This window comes from Oryx dammah, unplaced genomic scaffold (assembly GCF_014754425.2).
Source record: "Oryx dammah isolate SB20612 unplaced genomic scaffold, SCBI_Odam_1.1 HiC_scaffold_24, whole genome shotgun sequence".
Lineage (NCBI taxonomy): Eukaryota > Metazoa > Chordata > Mammalia > Artiodactyla > Bovidae > Oryx > Oryx dammah.
Window position 1 is genome coordinate 31610083 of NW_024070208.1, and position 19995 is coordinate 31630077.

At 41.7% G+C, this 19995-nt stretch overlaps 1 protein-coding gene across 2 annotated transcripts in view; it reads left to right on the plus strand.

Annotated features, from left to right (window-relative positions):
* Positions 1–19995, plus strand: part of FLT1 (fms related receptor tyrosine kinase 1) — a 205945-nt gene that overhangs the window by 65463 nt on the left and 120487 nt on the right. For both annotated transcript variants that reach the window (XM_040266732.1, XM_040266731.1), the window contains exons 5-10: positions 2313–2475; positions 2582–2718; positions 6467–6641; positions 8040–8157; positions 10446–10615; positions 11213–11372. In XM_040266732.1, the coding sequence (XP_040122666.1) occupies positions 2313–2475; positions 2582–2718; positions 6467–6641; positions 8040–8157; positions 10446–10615; positions 11213–11372 (923 nt within the window). The remainder of the gene's footprint in view (positions 1–2312; positions 2476–2581; positions 2719–6466; positions 6642–8039; positions 8158–10445; positions 10616–11212; positions 11373–19995) is intronic.

Genomic DNA, 19995 nt, shown 5'->3' on the forward strand with positions numbered 1-19995 from the left:
TATATATGTATCCAAAATATTCTAACCTATTACATATATATGCTGACATGACATTACCGTGAGGTCTTTCCCTTCCTCTTCTCTTCCCGTCCCTCTTTTTCTAATTTGCTGCCCCTTCCCTCTCCTTTTTCCCCTGCCTGCTTCAACAGAACCCTGGTCAGCTGGTGAAAGCTCCCTGAGCCCTGCTCTCTTGCAAGGCTGCCCATCTTCCTGCCTCTTTAGGACACATGCAGCGATTGCCACAGCTGACGGGCTTTGTAGGCTTTTGCTCTTGTAGCTCTTGTCAGCTAGACATAAAGTGGCTTTGTCAGTGGACTACAACTAGGGGCAGCCGTGGATAGATGGGAGTAAGAAACACACTTCAGAGGAACACTGAATGTATTTTTTGGTGGTGCAGAGAAAGTCCATCAGCCAACCTTTCTTTTAGATTCAGCACATACTTGTTTTCTTGTGTTTTTAAAACATTTCTCATGTTTTCCAGCATTGATAGATTTCAGTCCCGGTTGTAAATTTTTCTGAGATTTTCCTTTTAATAGTTTGCACCAAGTTAGAAAAGAAGGTTCTTTCTCCTCCCCACCCTCCCAATCCCCCTGCCACGGAGTGCAGAGCATTACCAAGTTTACAAGTAGCCTCCTAATGTACTAAAACATGAAATGCACCCTTTAATTGCTTTCAGTTCTTCGTAAACAGGATGCAGTTCATCTCAAACCCACGTCAGGCTCTGGGGATGCGCACCAGGGTGGACATACACTCGCTGGGAGAGGCAGCTAGTGCTTTTGAAACAGAAATCTCTGCCATCAGGTCACACATCCCAGTCCGATTCGCTCCTTCCATAAGCAGGATACTTGTGGATCAATGGATAGAGTGGTATAAGGTGGTGTGTACTTTTAAAAAGAACACAGAGAAGACTTGAGCTTCCTTATGGCAGTTAGTGCTGCTGTTGGTGCTGCTGCTAAGTCGCTTCAGTCGTGTCCGACTCTGTGCGACCTCATAGATGGCAGCCCACCAGGCTCCTCCGTCCATGTGGTTTTCAGGCAAGAGTACTGGAGTAGGGAGCTATTGCCTTCTCCAGTTAATGCTATGAATCTTTATAATCTGTTGTGAGAAGGTGATCTGATGCCCCCCAACTTTTCCAACTGGGGATAAATAATAGTAGTCATCAGACCATTGCCTCTGAAATTGGCTGACAGTCTGGCATCAGGGAATTTGGCTCTGCTGTTCTGTGAAGCTGGAGAAGGCAATGGCACCCCACTCCAGTACTCTTGCCTGAAAACCCCATGGACGGAGGAGCCTGGTAGGCTGCAGTCCGTGGGGTCTCTAGGAGTAGGACACGACTTACACTTTTCACTTTCCTGCATTGGAGAAGGAAATGGCAACCCACTCCAGTATTCTTGCCTGGAGAATCCCAGGGACGGGGGAGCCTGGTGGGCTGCCATCTATGGGGTCACACAGAGTCGGACACGACTGAAGCGACATAGCAGCAGCAGCAGCAGCTCTGTGGAGCAGTGACCCTTTACTCAAAGTAGAGGCTTTAGATTAACTCTCTGGTGTGCAGGAAAAGGCATTAGGGAAGAATCAAATGGTGGGTTCTTTTCTTCTGTTTGGACTCGCTGTTTAGCAGTACTTTTAGGAATTCGCATTCCTGACTGTCATTCCTGACTGTCTCTGGCCTCACATCCTTTTTCAGCTCTCTTTGCTCTCAGGAGCTACAGCACCTGGGAGTTGCCCTCCCCGGTGCAGAGTCAGTACCCTCAGTTTCCCCAGAGTGATGATAACCCCAATGAGTGCCAAGTTGATGCTGTGAATCCTGGTGGACCACCAATGATGCACAGTCCTTTTAAGATAGCCAGCCCCTTAATAAATCACTCAAAATGAGATGACAAGGTTTGGCTTGTTACGAGCTCCTGGTGATGAGACCAAGAAGATAACCAGGCAGCCCTAGTGGAAAAAAAATTCCTAATTCATTTTCCTATTGAGCATCAGGCCAGTTTGTTACAGAGACTCCCAGAGGCTTGAAGAGACACAGGGTCCTGCTAGAATTCTGACAAACAACAACTAGTTATGCCCTAGGTGGGTGCAGCTTGCTGCCAAGACTAATAACAAATTATGTTGTTGACAATAATTTATCATGGTTAATGTATCATTTGTTACATGCAAAGAAAACTAAAGAACCAATTATGACAACCTGGAGTTTCTACCTGCACTATTCTCATTTGAGATAAAACTTATATTTCAAAAGTTACAAACTATGAGTGAAGCTCTCACCATAGCACTAATACGATTTTGTGAATGCACATTTCTTCCTTTTCCAGTTTCCATCTGAAACTCTGATCTCCGATGGAAAAAGAATAATCTGGGACAGTAGGAGGGGTTTTATAATACATAAAGCATCCTACAGAGAAGTGGGGCTTTTGACCTGTGAGACGACAGTGAATGGATATTTGTACAAGTTAAACTATCTCATAATTCGGCAAAGTAAGTGATGTTCCGGAAGCATAAACATACGCTGGGATGCTCAAGGGTTTATCTGCTTAATGAAACATTGATTTTTTTTTTTTAACGTGACTTCTTATGCTTGCAGCCAACACAATCACAGACGTCTGGATAAGCACACCAAGCCCAGTCAAACTACTGAGAGGCCATAGGCTCACCCTCAACTGCACGGCTACCACCCCGTTGAACACAAGAGTTGCGATGACCTGGAGATACCCTGGAGAAGTGAGTGACCTCCTTTTTTATTTCTTCTATAGGACAGTATTTAGTTTTTGCAAGTGAGATGCTAAACTGAGTTTTTGAAGTGAGGGAGAAAAAGCAGAATATTCTGATGCCTCTGGCAGAGTCAATAAAGGAGCTTTGGGTTTGGTTCGGGTGCTTCTCTTCCCTGACGTGTTGTGAGTATGATCTGCAGAGATACCGTCTTTTGATGTCTGGAGGTTTTGTTTGGAAGTGTATAGGCTGGTATTTCTATTGCACGATTCTGGGTGGAAAAGGGAATTGTTTCATCCTTGGAAACGAGTCTCTAGGATTTAGAGATGAGAAAGAAATTTATCACAACGTGCCAGGCAGGGGCTATCTTTTGTAACAACAACAGCAAAAAGTTTTTTGTCGGCGCATTAATTGAGGAGACCGGCAGACAGGCAGGCACCTGATTGGAGCATGTTTGGGAAAGATAATGCAACCCAGCCACCGAATATTCCGTTTGTTAAGGGACAAAGGAGTGATTCTGTCAGAAAAATGAAAAGAATGAAGCCTGAGTTGGGTTCCCTTGTTCAAATTAAACATCCTTGCAAACAATCTTTGTTTTAAATATGTATACAGGGGGAATCTCAGATAAACTGTTGAGAATCGTCCGACAGTGAGTCCAGCACCATTTTTTATGTGTCTGTATGATTTATGGTTCAGATCCCAGGTAAACCGTTGGTTACATCATTCAGGTGGCCCAGTCACAAAGTTAGCTTATGATTAAATTATGTATACATTACATAGCATGTATTAGATGGCGTATGTAGAATTAAGATGAGTGCGGCAGTCCCCAGCCACTGTTATATTTAATTGAGGTACAACTGAGTTACAGTGTTAGTTTAGCTTCAGTTATGCAACGTAGTGATACAGAATTCTTATAGATTATGCTCTCTTTACAGTTATTACAAAATACTGGGCTATATTCCCTGTGCTGTACAATATACATACTTCTTACTAGGAAAACAGAATAAACTGGCAACAAAAGGTACCACAAAGACCCCATAGGGACATATTAAAGACTTATCAGTCATAAGGTATTTTCTAGGAAATGGTTGAAATAAGATTGCTACAACTTGTGACAATATGTTCTGGGTTTTGCTAGAAGCCATATATTCTTAATACATGAAAGGAGGGAAGGAATTTTTTATCCTTTTAGTGTTGCTGCTGTAAGACTATGGTGATACATCTGTTGAATGTCCATAACTTTGAAAGTGGCCCTGTTCAATAGACCTTTCTGTGATGGAAGTGGTCTAGTACATTCCATGTCAAGACATATGCCTAATAGCCTGGGGAATGTGGTTTGTGGGACTAAAGATCTAAGTTATTAACTCTGTTTCATTTTGACTTAAATAGCCTGTGGCTGCTGACAAGACTGTTGTAAAACCCAGAGGCAGTTTTAGGATACCAAGGCAAAAACAATGAAGATGTTACCAAATGTGGGAAGAAGAGCAGCAACAAGCACAAAATTTCTGATCTAGAATCATATCTTGCCATTTGGATGGCCTATCTCTTTCAGTTCAGTTCAGTCGCTCAGTCGTGTCCAACTCTTTGTGACCCCATGAATCGCAGCATGCCAGGCCTCCCTGTCTATCACCAATTCCCGGAGTTCACTCAAACTCACGTCCATCGATTCGGTGATGCCATCCAGCCACCTCATCCTCTGTTGTCTCCTTCTCCTCCTGCCTCCAATCCCTCCCAGCATCAGGGTCTTTTCCAATGAGTCAACTCTTCACATGAGGTGGCCAAAGTACTGGAGCTTCAGCTTTAGCATCATTCCTTCCAAAGAACGCCCAGGACTGATCTCCTTTAGAATGGACTGGTTGGATCTCCTTGCAGTCCAAGGGACTCTCAAGAGTCTTCTCCAACACCACAGTTCAAAAGCATCAATTCTTTGGCTCTCAGCTTTCTTCACAGTCCAACTCTCACATCCATACATGACCACTGGAAAAACCATAGTCCTGACTAGACAGACCTTTGTTGACAAAGTAATGTCTCTCCTTAGTCTTCTTTTAATCTGGACTAGTCCCTCAGTATTTTTATCTCTTTTGTTGTGTTGATTTTTAACAGACCCCTTCCCTCTCTTCCTCTCTTCCTTGAAGTGAAGTTGCTCAATTGTATCTGACTCTTTGTGACCCCATGGACTGTAGTCCACCAGGCTCCTCTGTCCTTGGGATTTTCCAGGCAAGAATACTGGAGTGGGTTGCCATTTCCTTCTCCAGGCGATCTTCCCGACTCAGGGATCAAACCCGAGTTTCTTGCACTGCAGGCAGACTCTTTACCATCGAGCCACCAGGAAAGCCCTCCCTTCCTTGAAATACAGCAGTTATTTTGTAGAATACCCATTATTTGGGGGGGTTTCTGGTCTGTTTTCTAGTTATTAGACTCAGGCCATGTACTTTGGGCAGGTACGCAATAGAAGTGATGTTGTGTCCTTCTCAGTGTCATATCTGGCAGTACATGATGCCATCTTGGTCCCATGGTTAAGGTGGTATTTGCCATATTTCTTCATGGTAAAGTAGGAAAACTTTGAGACTATAAAAACATCCCATTTTTTAATCATATTTTTACCACCCATTGATGCTAAAGGGAGAACGGAAAAGTAATATCAACACAAATAGAATTGCTGAAGGTCCCTCAGTCTGGCACGTAGGGACCAATTCTCTTATTTTTGATGGCAATGACTGACATCTTCTCTGTGGTTGCTGCCAAAAAGGAAGAAAATTGTTTAACGCATCTGTGCCAACAGGTAGGTAGAATTTATCCGACATGGCACAGAGGGAGAGCTAAGGTCAAGACCCAGAGACTAGTCTGGCCAACTTCCAGAGTCTTTTTCCATGCCTCCTCACGGGGACAAACTGAGAGGAGGAAATAACATATTATGTGTTATAAAATGTAATGCTTGAAAAAAAAAGTAAGAAAAAGAAAGGAGCGAACAATGAAAGGAAAAGACACTGTGACCTCATCTTCGCAAAACCAGGAGTGGATCACTGTGGCCAGGGTACAGTGCTGAGCCCGAGGCCTGCAAACTTGGGACCGACCTCCCCTCTAGATTGTTGGCTGAAACTTGCCAAGGGCTTTGCAGGTCCCCAGACCCATTTCGTGAGGTTTAGCAGAAATTGTCAAGCCTTGCTCAAATAGTGAAATAATGAAACATGGATCATTAAATCCTAATAAGGTGTGGCCAGGATTCATCATCTTTCATTTCTAGAAGGAAGGAAAAACAAACAAACAAAAAAAACTCACATGGTGATTTGTTAGGAGAAAGCCTGCCATGAATCCGCATACTAAAGACAGTCATTGCTTGAGTTTGTGTCTGATGTCGCTGCCTATAGAACAGGTTACTGCTTAGAGAGGTGCTAGAGGGAAGAATCAGATTTGTACTCGGAATACCCGAGTTCCCAGGCTACTCTGGTCAGTGTTTTGATGCTTTGATTTCTTTATCTGCAAAAAGGCAATAACCCCACCAATCTCACTGGCTTGTTGCGAGGAACTATTAAGATAGTGTACATGTGAAAGTCCATTTGAAGAACCTGAAGTGCTGAATCAGGGCGCTATGGCATGTGTTGGAAACATGTCTAGACAGAGCTGTGGTTCTGAGCAGCTTGCTCTGAGTGGGTTTGCCTCTTAGCAGAAAATTACAGATTGTAGGAATCATTTTAGAAATGCTATAACTCTACGTGCAAACCATGACTACTTCTACATCTGTTATACATTTTCTTTCTAGGTAAATAAGAGAGCCAGTATAAGGCAACGCATTGACCAACGCAGTCCCCACAATAATGTATTCTACAGCATCCTTGTTATTGACAAAGTGCAGAAGGGAGACCAAGGGCTTTACACTTGTCGTGTGAGAAGCGGGCCGTCACTCAAGTCTGTTAACGCCTCGGTGCATATATATGGTAAGCACCCCTTCCCTGCTTTCTAGTCACTGCAGATTTGGCGGGGGCGGGGGGGAGGTACAGTTCTATAAATCATGTAAATTTTCTTTTGGAAAGGAGGTAGCCTGTCATGAAAAAATACAACTTTGTCTCCCTTCACCCCCTGCCCAAGTGCAAATCACATTAAGTGTTCTTCAACTGTAATACTTTTGAGTCAAGTATCTTTCCCTTACAAATTTATTGTGGATAATAAGTCAGTTAGATATTGAAATCTATACAAAGTTATTTGTTCAGTGTTGCATTGGGCTTCCCTGGTGGCTCAGGCAGTAAAGAATCTGCCTGCAATTCAGGAGACCCAAGTTCAATCCCTGGGTCAGGAAGATCACCTGGAGAAGGGAATAGCAACCCTTTCTAGTATTCCTGCCTGGAGAATCCCTTGGACAGAGGAGCCTGGCGGGCTGCAGTCCATGTATTGCAGTCCATGTATTGCAGTCCATGGGGTTGCAAAGAGCTAGACACAACTGAGCGACTTTCACTTCACTTTACATGAACAAAACAGAAAAATACAATCAGTTTTACCTTTAACTTCTGGAAGAAATTTCTGAGATCATACTGATTTAGAGAAAAATATGCTGTGATGAATTACTTAGAATTGATGTTCTTTTATCCCTGATTTTATTCCCATGAAATCCTGATATTATTGTTTAATTCCAATAGGCAAATTCTGTCAAGAAAATACTTTAACCTCTTCAGAAGTCTTAAAAACCTAATTTTATTTCTGCCATTGAAAAGATAACCTTGTAAGGAGCAGAAGCTGGAGGATAGTTCTACCAATGCCTTTGATATTCTTTTGACTTGCTCCAGTTGATGTTTTATATCAAATTAGTTGTTCTAGAGCATATGGAACAACTTTCTCCCACGGCACTCATATTGGCCAGGTTGATTTTTTTTTTTTAGAAGTAACTTTATGTGTTTTTGTTATAATATAGATGTTTAAGGTGTTTCTGTTGCCCTGCCACTGGGCTTTTATGTCCCAGGGACCATTTGATTTTGCAAATATTTCACTTGTTTGGGTACTTCTAAATAGTTTTATTCACTGATCAGTACTTGAGCATGTGTGTTAGTCACTCAGTTGTGTCTGACTCTTTGCAACCCCATAGACTGTAGCCCACCAGGCTCCTCTGTCCATGGGATTTCCCAGGCAAGAATACTGGAGTGGGTTGCCATTTCTTTCTCCAGAGGATCTTCCCAACTCAGGGATCAAACCCAGGTCTCCCACATAGTAGGCAGATTCTTTACCATTGAGCCACCAGTAATTCAGTTCCATTTACTCCGTGGCTTCACCCTCCTTGAATGGGGTTTTGGTTCGGTTTTGTTTACATATAATCTTTTCTAATGGATTTCTCTCTTCTCTCGAAGACAAGGCATTCATCACTATGAGGCCTCAACAGCAGCGGGTGTTTGAGGTTGTAGCTGGCAAGCGGTCTTACCGGCTCTCCATGAGAGTGAAGGCGTTCCCCGCTCCAGAAGTTGCCTGGTAGGATCACAGTCATGTTCCTCGCAGCTTAAGACATGCTTTGTCAGTTGGAAGATGCAGGAGCCTTGAGAGACTTGAATTCCTGAAAAGAAACAATATACATTTCCCAGACAACAGTGGAAGACTAGGGTCTGGGCTGATTTCTAGGCTCGGAGAGGAGTGAGTCGGAAGGGCTGATGGGGAGGACAAATAATGTAACAGGACGGAGCAAGGGTTAGGGTGTTTTGAGTGCTCATGGCGGTTTAGTCATTCACTCCCAGCGACTAAATTTCTGCCTCTCTAAACCTTCCTATGATGTCAACCTCCTCTGAATGGAGTATGTTGAGTAACGATTAGGAAGCATCTTGAGGATGTAACATGCTCTATTAACCCTGAATAAGTGCACCCTTGTGATGAGGATAATAAATCTCATATAATCGGAAAATAATTCTTTTAGTTACAGCTGGGCTGAAAGTTCTAGTCTTGTTTTAAAATTAAACATTAATAGAGACAAGACTGATTTGGTGGCAGGGGTGCACCCATGACCCTACTTGAACTAATTAAAAGGTTTTCTGGCTGGAAGTTTGCATATTCAGAAACGATTTAAGCAACTTTTTTTTTTTTAATGCGAGCCCAACACCTGATGTAAAACAATGTAATCTGTTGATAATCTGCAGTCATTTTGTGAAATCATTTCTAAATGCTAGGATCTTTGGCCCAAGCCATTGCATTCCAAAGAGTATAGTACACAACTGATTAGGAAAACAACCCACACAATATAGAATCTCAACCAGAGCTTGTTTTGCTTTCAATATCAAATGGGTGTAGCATTTTCGTTTTCCTCTACATCATTAATAGGGCATTAAAGAGAAAATGAGACTTTGTGCTATGTCCCTTCTTGTCATTGCAGTAGAAAAGAGGTTTTGTTTCATAATATCTAAAAAGTTGAATAGTAAATTTCCTATGAATGTATGTTATTCCAATAGAAATATACACTCTACTCTAGGAAGTACATAGTCCTCTCTCTGTTCAACACTGCTAATTTCTCCAGTAGCTAAGTAGCAAAGACCGAAAACAAACAAACAAAAAAACCCAATTTTGAAAGTAATGACTTGTTCATAAGAAATAATTTAAAGTAATACTAAAATGGGATTTATAATCACAGCAAAATGCGTGGTTTAAAATCACGCATTTTGCTGCTTTGGAAATGAGACCCACTGGGAATTAGAATTTGTTTGCATGCCTATGAACCAATGCCATTGCTAACATTACAGCTTTATGCAGAACACAATAAATTCCTACTTGCTGTTTAGTCGCTCAGTCATATCTGACTCCGTGACCCCATGGACTGTAGCCCACCAGCTTCCTCTGTCCATGGGATTCCCCAGGCAAGAATACTGGAGTGGGTTGCTATTTCCTTCTCCAGGGGATCTTCCCGACCCAGCGATCAAACCTGCATCTCCTGCACTGACAGGCAGATTCTTTACCACTGAGCCACCAGGGAAGCCTATGAAAAATGCCCGTTGAAAGAACTGTGCCACTTAATGAAATCACAGAGTTTTACAGTTAAGAGATCTTTGAGAAACTTGGAGAAACTGAGAATCAATGACTTAGTCAAGTTCACAGCATACAGTGGCAGAGCCGGGGTGAGCCTTCTAGCCTGACTCTTGTTTCTGTATGTAATTGAGTGATATCTAGGCATTGAGTATGTCTTTAAAGTTTAAAAAAATTATTTTTAAGTTTATACCTTTTGTTTGTGAGTTTTGTGCCTTAATCTTTCCCAGAGGAAAGAACCTTGATAATCTTGATTTCACTATAGTTTATGAAAGGGACAACTGGTGTGACCATTTATATAACTAATAAGAACTCCACATGAGGCCACAATGGGAAAGTCTATTTTTGTTTTTATCTGGAGAAGTGATCTAGTTGATCTGACTTACAATGACCCTTGTATTGCGATGGAGCCTCATGGAGAACTCTGAAAAAACATCTCAGATGGAATCAGCCTGTGCTTCTGGGTTAATACTTAAGTCACAGTAGCAAGCAGCATCCATGTGGGTACATTAAATCATCACTTGTCTTTCTTCCCTTAGCTTCTTCTTCCTCTTTGCCAATCAACAAAGCAGTGCTTCCCAATCTAAAATTCCCCCACTGGGCTTTACTAAGTCAGTGTCTAAATGTTTTAGTGGCTGTTAAGGAATCCAGGGCTCTAGATGTCTAAACTGGAGCTCACATCCTTACATGGCAATGTTAACGTGTTATCTAAGAGGTGGTATGAAATAACTTACTGATCCTGTGCTTAACCACAGGTTAAAAGATGGGTCACTGGCCACTGAGAAGTCTGCCCGCTATCTGGTTTGTGGCTATTCATTGATTATCAAAGATGTGACTCCCGAAGATGCAGGGGACTACACAATCTTGCTGGGCATAAAGCAGGCAAATGTGTTCAAAAACTTCACTGTCACTCTGATTGTCAATGGTAAGTTCACCGTTCAAACTTTTCAAACTTTCTTTTGGTTCTGGTGGAGGTGAAATTAGTGACAATTTGTGTCAAAAGCCAGTAAATAAAATAGATAATGAATAAGAACCTACTGTCTATAATAGGGAACCCTATTTGGTGCTCTGTGCTGACCTAAATGGGAAGGAAATCCAGAAAAGGGGATATATATATATATACATATAGCTGATTCACTTTGCTGTACAGTAGAAACTAACACAACATTATAAAGCAACTGTACTCTAATAACTGAGTTTTAAAGTCAGTATAACAAAGAAAATTAAAATTTTTTTCAATTGTTTTAAAAACCACTATGCCCCCATCCCAACTATTTCATGGTTGCTTCTTATCTCACATAACAATGTGATTTTTTTTTTAATCATTGTGATCAGAATGTACGTACCATGGAATCAAAACACATCTATTGCTTTTCAATTGACATTAAGATGACGGTTACACAGGTTTGGTTTTCATCCACGTTTGTCTCCTTGACATCAAAGCCAGCGAGAACGTGGTCCTTGGTGTTGTGGTCCAGTCATTAGACCAGTTCTCAACCTCTGTCCTGTTCTCTCCTTTCAGTGAAACCCCAGATTTACGAAAAGGCTGTATCATCATTCCCGGATCCAATCTTGTACCCACTGGGCAGCAGACAGATCCTGACCTGCACCATTTACGGAGTCCCCACGCCTGCCATCACGTGGTTCTGGCACCCCTGTAACCATAATCACTCCAATGCAAGGTAGGCACAGTTTGTTTCTCAAATAACTTTCGAATGCTCTTCAACATCTGGACTCCAGGGTCTTTCACGGCCACAGATGGGAGTTGGCACTTGGGATGTGCGGTCCACAGCAGGCAAGGCTTCCCCTGCCCTGGGAAAAGGTAGGCAGTCTACCTACGCTTCTTCCTTACCATGGCTAACCATGTCATAATTCTAATAGTTCTAGACTAGGAGCACAGGGACAGAATGAGGGTCCCCCTCTGAGCCACTCTTTGGAACCCGGGTTGGAACTCCCGTCTCTTGTTTTCCAACCGGGCACCCCCAGACTTCGGCTCCATCACTGCCTCAGTTACTGGTCCCCCATTTAGCACTCCAAAAACATTGAGCATGACATCAGATCTTCCCACCCCTGGTGATCATTGCCTTGCCTAGGCTCTGTGTGTGCTCTCACACTTGTTGGAATGACCTTCCACATGCTTTCTGCCCCCTGAGAGGTCCATCTTTATCTTCCCAGGCTCATCAGTGGGGTCACCTTCTCCACAAACCTTCCTGACTTTCTCGACTCCTTTCTCCCTCCTCAGCACGAACAGCCCTTTGCTGACACCACTGTCACATCACAACGTGTGGGTGCACTTGTCTTCTCTGAGCTATGAGCTGATTCAGCATCCTGTCTGAATACACAGATGCTCGGGGTGTATTTGCAGTGTTTCCTTGCTTCCTGTTGATGACCGAACCCTGTTTGCTGTTTTCCATTACTGTTTAGCCTAGAGGATTGATACCTGATAGTTCATGGGAGCGAATTTGAAGGAACACAAATAGAATCGATGGGTGCAGTAGTCAGATAGTAGTGAGACTGCTCAACAATTAGCATTAGGCCAAAATGTTTTCTTTATTGCTTTTCGTCCTACTTGTAGAGTGATTGGGAGAGTTGCTATTATTTTTTTTAATTAGCTTGATAAATAAACACAATATAATTCTAGCATGAACAGAAGAGGCTATTTGGTTTTCTGGATACTTGCTGCAATTTCAGCCTGTCTTCATCTCGTGTTTCAATCTTTTAAGGCATATTATCCTGATTGTGAAAGTTCCTGGGTGAGTGTGTAATTCCTGAGAAGTGGCTGTTTTCACACATCTGATTTCTTATATGGGTGAATCCTTTGCTAAGAATAGAAATATGAGAACTCACAGATCTGGAATACCTTCTCTACCACTGTGATTATTCAACCCCAAAGAAAGTAAAATATACTGAGATTTTATTATTTTGCTGATTTGGAAATAGACATCCATATTTATGGACTCTTTAAGGCCTTGATGTTTGTGCTAACCTAACTTGCAACTGGGGCTTCCCAGGTAGCTTAGTGCTAAAAAATCCGCCTGCCCATGCAGGCATCTCAGGTTTGATCCCTGGGTTGGGAAGACCCCCTGGAGAAGGAAATAGCAACCCACTCAGGTATTTTTACCTGGGAAATTCCATGGACAGAGGAGCCTGGTGGGCTACAGTCCATAGAGTTGCAAAGAGTTGGACACAACTTAGCAACTAAACAATAACTACTTGCAAATGCATTTAGAATAACTAACTTAAGCTTTTAGGTTTGGATAAATGTATAGAGTTGAATTGTTATAGAATAACATAGCCTTTAAGAATATTCTTATTGTGATTTGACAACAGCAAATCTAACATTTCATTTCTATTCAGGATTAGAGCTAATGACTATGTTAGAAAATAAGAATTATGAGTGACAGAATATAATATTATAAAATTAAGTTTGAATAATGCTAATAAAATATGGTTTTGGGAATTAGGTCAGCTGAAGTGAAACTTTATAAACATTACCTTTTTTTCCAGTTCCTCTGTAGTAAGGAGGATCCTTCTCCCATTTTATGAAGTATGCTTGCCAAGGCCTAGAAAGATATCTTATTCCTCTTGGAACTCTCTCAAAGATTGAGAGCAGTACCTTAAATCTTCTGTAAATGTTTGATGGCCATCTGACATATTCTCTTAATGCTAAAGGTTTTCTTTTCTTTCTTTCTTCCTATCAGAAGACAGATCACAAATGCAAGTTTTCACTCTTTCAGTGATGATTCACTTACAAATAAATTGGTGCTTGAAATGCAGGAAATGTGCATATCCTTAAGAGCTTCTCATTTTTTAAGTCAGTAGACTGAGTAGCTTACCTGTGTCAGGTCCAGCTTGGATGCTTGATGGTTGAATCAATGCATTTACTGTAGAGATACTTCAGAAAGATACATGGGACCTTTGTACACTAGAGAGCAAATAGAAAAACTTGATTTCACCCTGCAGAGAGATCAGAGCTCACACTGACAGACAAGCCCTCTTTTGCTACTAAAATTTTTCAAGTATGTCTTTATATGAACCATTTTTATATACTTAGATTCACTTGCCGGCAGGAATTTTAGATAATGACATTCAAATAATGGATGTTCTAGTGCACGGATTGTAAAAATCTTACTTATTCTGGATTACACAGTACATATTTGCAGAATGTTATCTGTGCATCTTTGTCAAAAGAGATTACATGATTAATATATACATATTACTCTTGAATATGTAGAATAATTCTTGGTATTTAATTTTTAGGTTCTAGTTAAGAGATATATCTATCTATGGACCACACCAAAGCATTAGTTTTGAGGTTAGAATGTGTTTAAGTACCTCAAAACTATTCATTGGTTTAAAGTGGCCAACTGGTTAATGAGTCTAAAGTAAAGAGATTCAGACTTACTGTATAGTTTCCTGGAGTCCAATAAATATATTTTTTAAAATGATTGGAACTGTTCAAGCCTTAAATAAATTTAACAAAAATTGCCTTCTTTAAAAACAATGTGGTAAACTGCTAAGCTATGCTCAAACTGAATGACATTGTGGTTGTTGATTGACCTAGAATTTGTCCTAAGATGTTAAGGATAGGGGAAAGGTAGTTACTTTTAAACTCACATACATAATGAGCTGCGGGAAAATACAGTAGAATCTTCCCGCCTTTTAATTCTCTGCATATCTGGATAGTAAAGTAGTAGAAGCAGCAGACTGTTTTGAATTTTTAAAAACATTGTTATTATTGTGTGTGTTTAGTCGCTAAGTTGTGTCTGACTGTTTGCAACGCCATGGACCCCATGGACTGTTTGCAGCCCCCAGGCTCCCTGGTCCATGGAATTTTCCAGGCAAGAATACTGGAGTGGTTAGCCATTTCCTTTTCCAAGGGATCTTCCCAACCCAGGGATTGAACCCATGGCTCGGGCCACATCTCCTTCATTGCAGGCAGATTTTTCTACTGTAATACCAAATGAGGTAGAATGTGGGATTTCTCTCACTTCTAGCAACTGGCGAGACTTCTAAATAGATTGTCCTAACTTGCCCCATGTCAGCCTAAGCATAAACCAGGGAGCACACAGAAGGATGGTGAGCTTATAGTACTTTTCACATGTGTAGTTTACAGCTTCTGTTCATATGAAATAGAGGTGATTACATACACTTCATAGGGAGTATATAAGGCTCAAATAAGGCAGTGTGTTTGAGAAAGGTATAGAGTGCCATGGGAATCTTGCAAGATTGTAATTATTGCTTGCATTAGGGTAAATGTCTCCAAGTAAGGCTCCAAAACTTTCAAGGAACTTGGAAAACATTTTTCTCCCTACTGGAAAGCTAATTTCACAACTGTGAGAAGTTTTACCTAATGTTTCAGAGAAATGAGCACTAAGACTGTGGAAAGTAAAATGTGATTTTGCTGTGCTTTAGAAATAGAGATCTAGTAGGTCTGGGTTGCAGAATCGAGGAAAACAGAATTTATGATTTTTCAGAAGCAGAGAAGAAGAAGAAAGCAAGATAGATGAGCTAGGCAAAAGTAAGAATGAACACAAGTGTATAACGGGGGAGTTGGGGCCAGCCGCATTCATTGTTTCCCGTCATGGGAGGAAGTGGTTCTGACTTGCGGGTTGGCTAAAGCTGGGGTGGGGTACACTGGGATGTAAGAGAGCTGACTCCTGCCAGATTTTTAGAACTTCACCCCCCGACACACACCCTCCAACCCGGGTTGTAAAGAACTAAGTAGAACTATTAACCACTCACGAGGTGAGCTGGTTGCAATCTCATGGTCCTTGGTGAGCTCTGTCACAGTGCTGGTCCAGTCTCATAGAAAAATTGCTCAGATAAGGCCGCCTCCTCCATGGAGGATGCTCTGTAAAGGAACAATATGGGGCTGTTTGGAAGGGGCCTCTCTGTGGGGAACGGGGAGGATGAATTTGAGGAAGCCAGGAGAAATTGGGGAAGAGCAATCTGGTTCTTTTCAGTCCTGGGTGTTCTTTGGAAGGACTGATGCTGAAGCTGAAACTCCAGTACTTTGACCACCTCATGCAAAGAGTTGACTCATTGGAAAAGACTCTGATGCTGGGAGGGATTGGGGGCAGGAGGAGAAGGGGACAATAGAGGATGAGATGGCTGGATGGCATCACTGACTTGATGGACGTGAGTCTGAGTGAACTCCGGGAGTTGGTGATGGACAGGGAGGCCTGGCGTGCTGCGATTCATGGGGTCTCAAAGAGTCGGACACGACTGAGCAACTGAACTGAACTGAATCTGGTTCTTTAATGTAAGGAGGTTCAAGGCCAGCAGCCTTTAAGGATGGCAGTTTGGGTTTTAGAACAGACATTCTTTAGACCAGAGGCTACTGTAATTCTCCCCTTCTGAGCATCACAAATTATCATTTCCAAGTCATCAACAACACTAATAGATTACAATAGAGTTGCAACACATCTGTGTCATCATGCTTTGATGGAAAATGTTAGGTATATTGGGTTCTTGTGAAAGTCTCGTTTCATTCACCAGCTATCTGTGACTCATAAAAATCTGTAGAGAGAAATCTGATACACTGTGTTGACATTGCCTATATCTTACAATGCATTGTGCACATGGTTCGTATTCAGTCTAAATAGACTTTCCACATCTACTGATACCGAGTGAGCAAAACAAAGATACATACGTTTTGTGTTTAGAATTTAATGATGTAAAGTCAAACCCACTGGGTGATTATGTATCCTCTCTGCATATGTACCTGCAGCATCTCTTTGCCACAGTCTTGGGCATGGAGACCTGGGAATGAAGGAAGTGGGTTCTATTCTTGGCCCTGTCCCTGACTTCTGTGTGACCTTGGCCAGTTATTTAATCTGGGTTCCAGTTTCCCCTTCTGTGAGTGGTAACTGCCCTGCTTCCCCTTTCCTATAATACCCAGTGAGTTAACGAGTGAAATGAGACAACCACTTAAAATGACGTTTTCTTTTTTCTGAAGAGCTTGATATAATTTCCTAGTGGTTGCACACTATTTCCCTTCCACTTCTTACAAATTATAAAGCTATTGGACCTCAGGATTAACTCTGAAGGTCAGGGCCAAATGCACAGCAACAACAACAACAACAAAAACTTACAAATGCAGAACCGTTGTTAAGAAAAGTCTTACATGTAATGGTGTATGCCCTGGTGCAGAATTGACTCAGTAATTATAACGTTGATAATCACTCATTAAGGAAAATGTAGCAACTCCTCTCCTCCACTGCCGCTATTTTCCTGTCAGTCCTGTCCAGCCCATACAGACCAAGGCATTGGCGTTCTTTGCCCAGTTAGCCCTAAAACCTTGCTTGTTCCATTTGGCCTTTTGCCAGTGCAGTCTTTCAGAACACATGCTTTGTAACGGGATTCTCATCTCGTGGAAGGTGCCATGGGTAGAGTATTCTTTATTGCTTTCTTAGTTAGAATGGTGGGTTTGCTAAGAAAACCTAATAGACATCCATGGAATCTCAAGGAACTACTTCCAAAGGTTTAAAGCAAATCAAATTTGGAGTCTCAAATAATTCTGTGTTTAGGTGTTTGATAGAAAATATGGGGTTGGCCAAAAAGTTTGCTTGGGTTTTCCATAAGATATTATGGAAAAATCCAAACTTTTAAAAAATTTATTTTAAAATTGGAGGATTATTACTTTACAATATTGTGCTAGTTTCCACCATACATGAGTATAAATCATGTGTCCCCACCATCCTGAATCCCCCTCCCACCTCCCTCCCCATCCTACCCATCCAGGTCCAAACAAACATTTTGCCCAGCCCAAAAATAGTCCCTGTAACACAACATTGTTCAGACGGCTAAGAATCTGCCTGAAATGCAGGAGCCCCGGGTTTGCTCCCTGGGTTGGGAAGATCCCCTGAAGAAGGGCGTGGCAACCCACTCCAGCATTCTTGCCTAGAAAATCCCATGGACAGAGGAGCCTGGTGGGCTACAGTCCATGGGGGTTGCAAAGTGTTGGACACAACTGAATGACTGACAAACACATTGTAAATCAACTCTACTTCAATTTTTTAAAAAAGAAAGGGAATTATATTCCCTGCCACACGGTTTGACATTCCATTTCTGAAACACTCTTGCAGGGGCAGTGAGGGGGACTGTTTTGTGGGGGAGAGGAGACGGGGTTGGCCTACAAAATAGGGAGGCAGAGGCCTCTAGGAACTCTGAGAAGTTGCCTAATTGCATTTCTCTATTGTTTACATCACCAAATTGGCAGAGAAAAGAAGGCCTGAATCATTAAGGATGTATTAGGTCTAGATCATTTGGGAGAAGCAGTTTTGTGCACCAGTGGGGTATGTAAAATTAACAGGGCAAAAACAAAACAATCATTAATGGTAGTTAATGAGAAATATATTCAAGGACCCAAATTTAATTGACTACCAGCATGGCTGTCTATTCTTTTTATGCTGAAACAATTTTACATCCCGTATCTGATTTTTCTAGCTACAAAATACAAGTTTTACTGGTTTCAGCACTGGAAAAGCCAACCTCTCCTGGGGCTAGATGTAGGTCAATGTCAGAGAGAAGCTGTAATTTAAGATGACCTTGTCTTTTGGAAATTTGATCACATACTTCACGCTTTAATATTTATCACACTGCTTCTAAGTATACAATTTGTACCCACATCTCATGTGGGTATACCTAGGCAGACTCAAATCAGACAGGCTCCAGAGAATTTTAACTTGGCACACGCAAAACCTCAAATCAAAACAAGGACTTAAAAGATGACCACTTCACCCAAGCCCACTTGAATAGGACTTTGAGCTTTAACAACAGTAGGGTAAATCTGGCCACCCCCAAGAAGCTTTCATCACAAGCCAAAACGTCACTTGGGAAACGTCTTGCCTTGTTATATAATGATGGGATAAGGAAGTCCTTGCACCCGTGTGAGTCTTCCAACAACAGCCTTTATTAATATTTCATGCAGAGATCTCAAAACAGAGCGAGCTCATTTGCCAATGCCTTTTTGCCACTATCCTACGCTTTGTGAGATTTTCCTCATTCCCCACTCTTCCTAGGAATACAGGGAGTCTGATGAATAATTGTTGCTAATGAATTAACTGTCTCCTATAATTCCTATCAAACGTTCCATTGTGTGTTTAAATTGAACCAAAAGGCTGAGTCATAGGAAGTCTTGCTGGGTGATTTTTAGAGGGATCTTTTTTTTTATTTTTTTTATTTTTAATTAATTTATTTTTAATTTTTACTTTACAATTCTGTATTGGTTTTGGCATAGATTGACATGAATCCACCACAGGTAGCAAAGTTCAATGTTAGCTTCCCTGGAGTAGGAAGACCAGAAGGTAGCAACCCACAATTTGGGGAGATTCCTCCAGAACACTGGCAGAACCACCCTAATTGTCTTTGGCCCATGTTCACAGGTTTTTTTTTTTAATTGAATGGGCATTTTCATGACCAAATCTAGAGACTCCTATCCTGACACAAGATCCTGAGATAATATGTAAACAAACCCCTTGTAAAACGTGCACCTTTCCTTGGAAAGGCACATCTTAGTTATGTATCCATGGGCTGGAGAGACTTTCTTGAAACATGGATCTTGGTCTGCGGTTTTCATGTATTGGGTTGGCCAATACATCTTTCCATAAGATATTATGGAAAAAGCCAAATGAAACTTTTGGCCAACCTAATAAACTTCACTGCCCTTTTAGGTGAAAAAGCAGAACCCGGTGGACTGGACTAGAAGGAAGCGTGTGATCAATTTAGACTGGGGTCCAGGTGGTACTTTCTAATGAGCTTCAATATTCACTTCTTCATACCTTCTCTAGAATCCTCATGGGATGTTTTGTCAGCTTGAATGTAGTTGACTACTTCATGATGATAGCTGTAAGAGATTGAACCAATGATCCTTTCTAGGGCCAAAGTTGTGCACGTTCCATTCCATACATTACCCCTAACCTGTGCAACAATTCTGCACGATGGTCACAATTTCCCCATAGGGAAACTGAAGCTCAGAATTTTATCTCTCAGGTGTTTTCAGATCTGGGATAGAAGAGGCTAAGCACGTTGGCATTTCAGAAGGTTACTGTTTGTTGGTGAGCCATGGTGGATTGGTGTGGGTTCCTAGAGGAAGGAACAGAAGTCCTCGAGGGGACAGGTTTGGGAGAGCATTGGCCTCACTTTTTGGGTTTACTCTTGTCACCAGAGATCTCAGAGTCCACCGGTTGGGTTAAAGTTGAACTGGGGTTGCGGGAGGAAAGAAGAAAGAAGTTAGCAGCCATTGGGGGAATCTGACTCCAATCTCACAATCTCTTTGGGAACCAGGGATGCTGTGAATGA